This window comes from Quercus lobata, chromosome 1 (assembly GCF_001633185.2).
Source record: "Quercus lobata isolate SW786 chromosome 1, ValleyOak3.0 Primary Assembly, whole genome shotgun sequence".
Classification (NCBI taxonomy): Eukaryota; Viridiplantae; Streptophyta; class Magnoliopsida; order Fagales; family Fagaceae; genus Quercus; species Quercus lobata.
Window position 1 is genome coordinate 31,283,990 of NC_044904.1, and position 10,223 is coordinate 31,294,212.

The window sequence follows — 10,223 nt, forward strand, 5'->3', positions numbered from 1 at the left end:
GTATTTGAGGATGCAAAATAAGTTTTTTTTTGCATCATCGATGCTATTGCTTACTCATATAGTAGTACCTATGCTATGTGTTTGGAGCCCATGAATATCCAGGTATAGAGTTCTTCCCTTACGTGTCCAAGTTAGCTTGGTTAATGCGAAAAAACAAGGTAAGGTTTTTCTTAAGTACATATTTTTCATGTTAATATTGGCTTAAGTCAGTGACAAAATTATATTTCGGTATAAAGTACTTTATCAAACAATGGTCAGAGTTGCCTCAGCTACATATACATGACCTCCATGCGACCTGCACAACTTGCGAAAGACATTTGGTAGAAGATCCAAGTGGTTCTCTGACAAGGCATTTCGCGATTTGCCATGTCACAACCGGCATGCAAACAAAATTTTCTATTTTTTCCTAATATGCTTTTTTAGCCTTTTCCAATAGTCCAACATTCACAACCTGTGCATGCTGAAAGTGGCTAGAGAGTGGGATCTAACTATAAACATTATGAGAGACCTTATTTAATTCCATCTATCTTGTAGAAAAAGAGAGAGCCTTTACCCCCAAGTGTTTGAAAAGCTCCCAACCTCTCTTCATTCTAACATCCTCGAGAGAAATTTTATTACCTTCACCTCCTACACAATTTCTTAGATGTTGTGAGTATGTGTGTTAGGAAACTATAAGAGCCATTACAAATCCTATTGGTGGCTTTAAGTTAGCGGCTCAATGGTGGTATCCCTGGCAAGGCAAGCTAGTTGAAGAAAGGACTCTGAGAAGTCAGTCGCTAGTTGGAGTTTGGAAGGCTAAGTACATGGAGTAATATGAGCTTGGAGAGTACTACAACCATTCATCTAGTTGAAATTTTCCAATGGTGTGGTCAGTGGGGAGGTTTTTCCGTCGAGTGCTTGAGTTTTCTTCTTAAACGCAACTTTATCTTTGCTTTGGTTTGCTTTATTTTCTACATTTTCGTATGGTCATTTATATGTTTTAGTTTATACTTGTTTATGCTTGCAATAAGAAATTTGGTTAATCACATACGCTTGAATAAGAGACAATTTGATAGTTTTAGATTAAAAATTATTTAAGCCCAAATTTGTGTTATAGGGGTCTAAATTAATGCTGGGTGATCATAACATTTCGCAAATTTTATGCTCAAACCTTTTGATGGTATACCATGTATACATGTTTTCTACCAAAACATTAAATTTAAAAATAAAAATAAACAAAACAAATCTATCAGGTTAATTGACAATGGTTGTATGTTTCAGATAATGCTGGCATTCTAGTGTCATCCATCTGAAGTACACACTTTGTCACTTAATAATTTCTACGACCCCAAAAGAAAGAAAGAGAGTTTTACAAAAAATATATTGTACAGGATTCCTAAACCGGAACCCAACAAGAGGAAGCATAGACAATCCGGCCTTTCCATCCCTGGAGCATCCAGTGGTTGTCTTCATCAAGAATAAAATCCTTGTGGTACCATGCCTTCATCTTAGCCCTGAATAAACTCATGATCTCTTGGTTCAAAGGGAGCAGCTTGAACCCAGCCCTTGAAATTCGGACTTGACTCTGCTTGTATGTTTCAGGCCTCTCAACCCTCTCTAAGCCTTCGCATGCAACAACATTCATAGCCTCCCTCCCAACAAACTCTCTCTCAAACTTCAACCTCTGTGGATTGTCACGGGGTATAGTAACATCAAATACATCATATAATGCAGAGAAGTGGAAAAGTGCTTCTCGGAACCTCGTGAGAAAGAAGGGGGCATTATAAAACCCATTAATAATAGAATTAATAAAAATATCAGGTTTCATCCTCCTGATTAAGTTTAAAACTGCATCCCTTGGACTGGTCCCTTCAACTGTTTCATCAAGTAGGTTCTTCATCCGGAATGCACAATTCACAGCAAGCACCTCATTCCTCTCAATCTTAAGCTCCTCAATTCGAATAGTTTCCCAGTTCTGTGATGCTATAGCATTGTATTCAAAAGGAACATTAAACCGGTTGCAGTACTTTTCCAAGCGACGACCAGTCTCCTCAATGCACTCTGCTGGACGGAATCCAGGTTGGGGAAGATCAATCCCTGTAATGCGTAGCTTGGGAGCTCCTTCAGGTCTTTTTGAGAGAAATTGGATCAGAAGTGGCCACTGGAAACCATATTGGATACCAAAATCTACAATATGAAGAGTAGTTTCTTTCTCTGCTGCATGAAAAATCATTTTATTAGAAAAGGAATATGAGATCCTCTTGAAAGGGCAGGCTGAAAGATGAACTTGGTAAGCTTTCAACTTTTCAAGAGTTGACGATACCCTATTGGAAGTGTAAAACATTTGAGTTCCTACACTAGTGCCAGCCAAGCGTGCCTCAAGACCATTAGCAAAGAAATGAGCCAATCTCTGAGATCCATCACCAAAAGGGGTTGAGTGTTGCCTAACCTGCTTCAATAACTCTTTAGCCGTTCTACCGTCACCTGTGGAGACAGCTTGTGCACATAGAATCAAAAGACTCCTCAAATCAACTGTCTCCTTCTTCTTCCCTTGCTTCTTATTACGACTACCTTTCCCACCATTACCTCCTTGTGCCTGCCCCTTTGTCTGCGGTGAGGCCTTGCTAGCATCATTCTGCAAAGGCTCACAATTATCACCATACAGTGAAGCAGGCGCATCAATACAAAGCAAAACCTTATCAAGCATTTCTGATAACTCAGTCTCCTCAGACTCATCTACATAAACTGCAGTCTGCTTATTGCTCCTACCTTCTTCTAATTCTATCTCTTCCCTCTCACGATTCTTCCTTCCTCTCGACCCATCCGATGATTCACTCTCTTTCTCACCCTTCACCACCAGAGATTCTACCTTTAGATCCTCTCCCTTCAACTCAGTCGAAGAAACCGTGTTGCTCTCCAAATCAATAACCAAATTATTACTCTTAGGAAGGAACTTACTAGCTTCCTCTAACCCCCTCCTAAATTGCAATATTGATTCACTATTAGTAAAAATATTCTGAGCCATAACCTCCAACCCATCACCAAAATGATTGACACTATCATCTGACAAATTCCCAAAAAACTGTGATTGATCAGTGGGATTGAAATTAGACTGAACAGCATTATACTCACCCAGAATAGGAGGCGGTGATAAAGAAGGCTGGTAGTTTTGCTCACCAAGATCACTTAGACATAGAGCATCATTGACAGTACTAGAACTACTTGTACTATTAGTACCATAATCACCACTGCTTGATGAAAGCCCAGGACTCTCACCGCTATTTTGATTTGGTAAAGGAGGGTTTTTTTGACCAAGAGCATCATAGAAAGATTTCTCAGTGTCTTTTAGACCCAAAGGGTCATAAAACATGCAGGGCTTGTTTTCAATGTTCTCTTCCATAAGAATCTGATTCATGTACTTGAAAACCGTTTCAGAGAAATCATTGTCGTCCGGGGACGTCGTCGAGTCTGCCTGTAACATAGGCGGCATAACAACATGTGGTGGATCATATGGTTGACCCTCTGGACCACCGGTGGTGGTGATCGAGGGCTCAAAACCAGTGGGACCCAGATCAACATCAGACAAAAGATTTGGACCTTCATGGAAGTTAAGGTCTGTAGTAGGAAGAGGAGAGAGTTGATTGAATGTGTACTCGTCTATAAGATTTGAGAACTGATCCTCAGAATTTGGCGACATAGCAGAAAAACCGTTTACGAAATCAAAGTTTGAATCCATAATTTACAGGGTCAAACAAAGCCAAGAAAGAGTAACTAGCTGATTTTATGTCTCAAACTGATTTGGGAAACTAAAATCTGAGACTTACTAAACATTAAAGACTACCTAATATTCAGATCAAAGACTAGGATCTCCAAAAAAAAAAAAACATATATAGGCGTACAGAAAAAGAAAAAAAGAAAAAGACTTGAAGAAGAAGAACCTTAGATACCCATGATTTACGTGAACAAGTGGAGCAGAGAAGATTCAAACTCAAGCGGAAGAGGAAGATGAGAAAGTGAGTGAGACAGGGACGAAGGTAGCGTAAGTAACTCAGAATCCAAATAGCTCTCAGGATTTTCTGTGACAGAGGAAAATCGAAGCCTCTAGATTTGGATACTTCTCCCAATTAATATAGGAGAGATATTTTTTAAGACTAGTAAAGAGAGGCTGCTATTAGTTAGTGGGAAATATTAAAGAATTATTTTATTACGGTGAGGAACTTTCGTGGAACGAAGTGAGTAGTGAACAGTGACTAGCGAGTCAAACAGAAGGGTGTCCACCCCAAACATCATCACCCCTACACTAACCATCGCTAATATAATAAGTTGCGGATAAAATTATGATTTTTAATGTGACAGAATTTTGCCATTGACCTCAGTAGCTTATTGGCACCCAAGTACCCGTATGACCTGATGCTCGGGGGTTCTAGCCCCCGCAATCGCCTGACCAAAAAAAATAAGAATGTGGCAGAATTTTTCCAAGCAAAGAGGCATGGGTTATGTGTACTTGTACAATCCCGTAAACAAAAAGTCTTTCAGATCGATTCTTGGATTGGTCGGTGAGCTAAACACATGAATGGGTTTTGTCCTTACGAATCATTGGGTTGAACTTGTCAACTCATAACTCAAACTAAAATTACCTTACGAATCAAGTTTTTGACACCATTCCATTTTCAGAAACCTTTTTCAGTGACAAATCACAGTACTTGTACTCGTATTGTGTCTTTGACTCTTTGATATATGAATGGGATTGAGAGATTCTCTGTTGGTAGATGCCAAACTATACTTTGGTTTTTGTCCTCTTTTTATTATTATTATTATTTTTTAGTTATGGTAATTTTTTTTTTTTTTTTTTGATTGGAAGTCTACAATGTCATTAAACTTGGGTAGAACCCAGAGAAATTACATCAGAGTTGACTTCAGATACAATAAAAGGGGGAGTGTCCTCCATCCAAATAATACAATCTTCAATTTCCTTAGCATGTCTAGCCATTAAATGAGCTGTTTTGTTACAGTCCCTTCGTGCAAAACGTGCCTTCCAGGACCTGAAATTTGGCAGCCATGTCTTAGTTCCCGACAGGGACGGACCCAGGATTTCAAGCTAGGGGGGGCCGGAGATTAGTGAAAAAAAAAAATTTCAAATATGCATCCATATAGTATTAATAAACTATCAACCAAGACAAAGACTCAAAAATCATTGTTTCTTAATATATTAAGATACGATCATCTACCAACAAAAACAAAAGACACGAAAAACTATTGTTTCTTAATACAGTCTCCTATGAAAAGGGAACTCGACGCTCTTTCAAATCTTCAAAATCATCTATAATTGAATCCAAACTAAATGTTGAAGCTATATAATTGAATCCAAAATCATTTTCAATGTATCTCTTGCTTATCTTTTATTAATAATATTCTTTTCTTACTTATCAAAAAAAAAATGTATAACATCAAAGTGTCCGCCAAAAAATCATTTTTCATTTTGTTTCGAAGGACACTATCGTCACTATGATTTTATTATGCACTACCAACAAACACTTTACCATTTTAATTCCTTGAAAGTTGAATCACTTTTCCTATTGCTGTGACTTGTCCCTATTTTATTGCACAAATACCACACAACAAACAGTCAAACTCTGATATTTTCTCAAGTCTCTAGAAACTCTACACTCTCTTTTCTATATAATATAAGAGAGATAGTCACAAACAAACACAGTCACAATTCACAAAGACACAAAGACAGTCACAAAGCCAAAAAGCCAAAAAAAAAAATAACACAAGCAATCAAGCACAGATGCACTAAAACATAAACACCACAAGCACAAATTTTGAGATTTTGAAAGATAGATTAAATACTTGAGTCAGTTGAGTATGAAGTGTGAAGGCTGGAGCAGATCAAAGCCAGCAGCGGCGTCACGGCGAGATCGGTGTAGCCTGTTACATTTTTTTAACTTACCCTTTTTCCCTTTTTTTTTTTTTTTTTTTTAACATGCGGGCTGGCCGGTGAGTTTTGGGCTGCTGAGTTTTACATGTGGCCAGTGGGCTAGCTGGCTGGGTTTTACAAATTTAGAGGGAGTCAAGTCTTTTTATTTTTATTTTTATTTTTTGGGATAGAGATGGTTGAGGTGAGGGGGGCTGGAGCTAAAATCCAAGGGGGGCCAAGCCCTTTTCTTTCTTTTTTTTGGAAAATTTTACATACTAACAAATTTTTTTTTTGGGCCCAGGGGAGGCCCGGGCCCCCTTTGGCATACACCTGGGTCCGTCCCTGGTTCCCGAGATGAGTTGCTGGATTGATAAAGGGGCAGGTTGCTCTGTAGACAAAGCATGAATGACCACCTGTGAATCCCCTTCAATAATGACTTCTCTAAGTCCCAGCTCCCATGCAAAAATAACACCACACTCCGCTGCTTTGGCTTCAGCTTCTAATGCTCCTAAAGGGAAACGAATCCTCTTCGACAGAGCTCCCATCATCTCTCCTCTGTCATTCCGAACTATTATTCCCAATCCACAATGCCCTTCATTCTTAAACGTTGCTCCATCTATGTTTATCTTGTACCACCCGTGGGGTGGAGGCTTCCACCGCTCCTGCATAGATTCACGCCTTGGGACCGTGACGGCTGTTACTTGTCTGAACTCCTTCATGTACCTGTAAGCATTTGTGACTATAACCGTTGCTGTTTTAGAGGAACCACCATGCCTGACATCGTTTCTATTGTTCCAAATGCCCCATGCCGCTGCAATAAGGACTTCCAAGTCGGCATTTTGGAGTCGCTCCTCAAACAGCCAGAGTAAGTCACAGAAATCTTTTGGCTCCCAAGTGGTATTAGGTGGCTTGACACCTAGGATTGTCCATACTTCCATGGCCAGGCCACAGCCCCAGAAAACATGTCCCGGTGTCTCTGTTGCTTTGCACATGTCACATTCTACGTCAACTTGCACGTGGCGGTCTCTGAGGCGAGTCTTGGTGGGAAGAATATTTTTGCTTGCCCGCCATGCAAAGTTTCTTAGTTTGCATGGGCATTTGAGGCTCCAAATGGTCTTCCAAAGGCCTTCCATTACTGTATTATCCGAGCTTTGGCCAATATCTTCGTTTTCTTGGAGTTGTTGAGCAACTCGGTATGCACTACGAATGGAGAACAAGCCATTTGCAGTGGTTGACCAAACTCGTCTGTCTTCAGTGGGGAATGAGCTGAGGGGGATGCCGAGGATAACCTCTGCCTCATGTGGGAGGAAAGTATTAAGCACAACATCTTCTCTCCAGGTGCATAAAGTCTGATCAATCAAGCTTGATACCTGGCTTCCCTCTTAGAGATTCTTCCTCAGACTAACATGCTTGAAGTGGGTAGGTGTTGGCAACCATTTGTCTTCCCATAATCTGATCTTTTTGCCGTTGCCGACGCTCCATCTGGTACCTTCCACCACAACATTCTTGGCTGCCATAATGCTTCTCCATGCAAAGGAGGGGCGTTTCCCCAATTCAGCTTCAAGGAATGTGGAGTTCTCAAAATACTTGGCTTTGAAGACCTGGTGAAAGAGTGTGTCTTGGTTATGCATTAATCTCCACCCCTGTTTTGCAAGGAGAGCTAAGTTAAAGGCTTTTAAATCTTTGAATCCCATTCCTCCATCTGCCTTAGGCTTGCATAACTTATCCCATGCAATCCATGGGATTTTCCTCTCCTCCTTTTTTTGTTCCCACCAAAACCGGCTAATCATGGCTCCATGCTCCTTACATAATGAGTCCGGAAGCTTAAAACAGCTCATGGAATATGTTGGAGTGGCTTGGGCCACTGCCTTTATAAGTGTTTCTCTACCAGCACTGGACAGTAACTTCCCCTTCCAACCGGCAATCTTCTTTCCCACTTGGTCCTTAATTTTGTTAAAGGCTTTCTTTTTCCCTCTGCCAACTAATGACTGTAGTCCCAGATATTGCTCGTGCTGTTTAATGATTTGTGCTCCAAATAATTCTTTGATGGAATCTTGGGTTTCTGTAGGCGTGTTTTTGCTGAAAAACAGGGATGTTTTGTCCCTGTTCATCTTCTGCCCCGATGCCATTTCATAATCCCGAAGAATTTTCCAAATGTTGGAGCACTCAGTCATGTTGGCTTTGCAAAAAACAAGGCTATCATCAGCAAATAGTAAGTGGGAGATCTGAGGGGCTCTCCGACACACCGAGACACCATTGATGCTTCCTCTGTTTTCTGCTTGCTTTAACAGGGCAGAGAGACCTTCCCCACATAATAAGAAAAGGTACGGCGATATGGGATCGCCTTGCCGAATACCACGTGTTGGCCGGATTAAGCCCTTAGACTCACCATTCAAAAGCACAGAGTATGAGACACTTTTTATGCACATCATCATCAGTGATATCCAACGTTCATGGAAGCCCAATCTTGTCATGATCCTTTCTAAGCAAGGCCACTCAACGCGGTCAAAAGCCTTACTCATGTCTAGTTTGATTGCCATGAGACCCTCCTTTCCTTTCCTTCGTTGGTTAATGCAATGCATTGTTTCAAATGCGACAAGAACGTTGTCGGTGATTAACCTGTCTGGTAGAAATGCACTCTGGGACATGCTAATGATTTGGGGCAGGATCTTCTTAAGCTGGTTAGCCAATACCTTAGAAACGATCCTAGAAAGCACATTAGTAAAACTTATAGGGCGGTAATCTGTGACTTTTTGAGGATTGTTTCATTTTGGAATAAGGCATATATGGGTGGCATTGAAGTCAGGGGGCATAATTCCAGAATTTAAAATATTAAGAACACATTCAATGACATTAGGACCAACAATATTCCAGAACTTTTGGTAAAATATGGGTGGCATACCGTCGGGGCCTGGAGACTTGAGTGGGTGCATTTGTTGGAGTGCAATCCAGACTTCGTCGGGGTGGAATTCCTTGGTCAAACTAGCATTCATCTCCGGTGTCACTTTGGGTTCTATAGCATGCACCACAGCATCAAAGCCAGAAGGCATGTCTGATTGGTAAATGCTTTGGTAGTACTCCAGGACAATTCTTTCAATATCCTCATCACTCTCCATCCAGTTCCCTTGTTCATCTTGTAGTCCTACGATGGTATTTTTCTGTCTCCGTTGGCTGGCTGTGGAATGCAAGAATTTGGTGTTGCGATCACCCTGTTGCATCCATAAAGCTCTGGATCTTTGCCACCACATGTCATTCTCCCTATCTAGCAATTCATTAATCTCCTTGCGGAGGAGCGCAATATCCTCTGCAAAGTCATGTAGAGTGTTTAGAGATTCAAGGTGTTAGAGTTGTTCCTGTTTCTTCTGAAGTTGCTTATTAACATGACCAAAAACATTCGTGTTCCACCAACGAAGCTGATTTTGACAATTTTTGATTCGGTCCTGCGTTGTTAGATCTCCAGAAGGGTTGGTGGCGTCCCAAGCTAGTTCAACAACCTCTCTACACCCTGGGTCTCTAAGCCACATGGACTCAAAGCGAAACCGAGGCTTCTTTCTACGTCGGGGCTACTCAGTTTTCAGGTGTAAGACGAGGGCACAGTGATCAGAGGCAGCCATGGACTTGTGGTATACCCTTGCACCCTGAAAAAGGCTCTTCCACTCTGCGTTAGCCACCATTCTATCGAGACGTATAAGAGTTCTTTGTGAGCCAAACCTGCCATTACACCACGTGTAGTTTGAGCCACTGAAACCCAAGTCTTGGAGATTACATGCATCGAGAACGTTCTGAAAGGCCATCATTTGATCCGCATTTCGTTCGGCCCACCCACATTTTTCTTGAAGGTGAGTTATTTCATTGAAGTCTCCGAATACTAACCAGGGAAGGCTTAGTTGTGAGTGGAGGCATTCTAGTAGCTTCCAAGACATGTGCCTCTTCTGTGTATCAGGGTGGCCATAGAATCCAGTAGCTCTCCATCGCATGTTTGACGTGGTATCAGTGACGACCACATCAATATGTGAGTTTGAGTATTTTTGTGTCCAGACATTAGTGCCTTCCTTCCAAAGCAGAGCAAGACCTCCGCTTTTTCCATCGCTCGGAACAATGATTCCCTGCGTGTAACCAAGTTTAGTTTGAAGTCTAGCCACGACAGGAGAGGAATGCTAAAATGGATTAGTTATTAATCTATTTAAAGAAAGTTTCTATGAAAAAACTGTTTTGACCTTTTTTTTTTCATTAAAATAGTATCAAAACTTTCTTAAAATATTGTTAACCATTATTTTAAAGGCACTCGTTAGTATGATCCTAAAACATTTTTAAAAAAAATTTA

The 10,223-nt window shown here is 40.8% G+C and overlaps 1 protein-coding gene across 1 annotated transcript; it reads right to left on the reverse strand.

The window, feature by feature from the left end:
• Positions 1-1,177: 1,177 nt before the first annotated feature.
• LOC115986689 (scarecrow-like protein 34) lies at positions 1,178-4,128 on the reverse strand. Its single transcript, XM_031109938.1, has one exon. It carries the CDS (start codon positions 3,713-3,715, stop codon positions 1,376-1,378), a length of 2,340 nt encoding a protein of 779 aa, XP_030965798.1. The 5' UTR covers positions 3,716-4,128; the 3' UTR covers positions 1,178-1,375.
• Positions 4,129-10,223: the final 6,095 nt, after the last annotated feature.

Excerpts from the sequence above, each read along its gene's own strand:
- LOC115986689 (XM_031109938.1), bottom strand. The coding sequence starts at position 3,715 with ATGGATTCAAACTTTGATTTCGTAAACGGTTTTTCTGCTATGTCGCCA.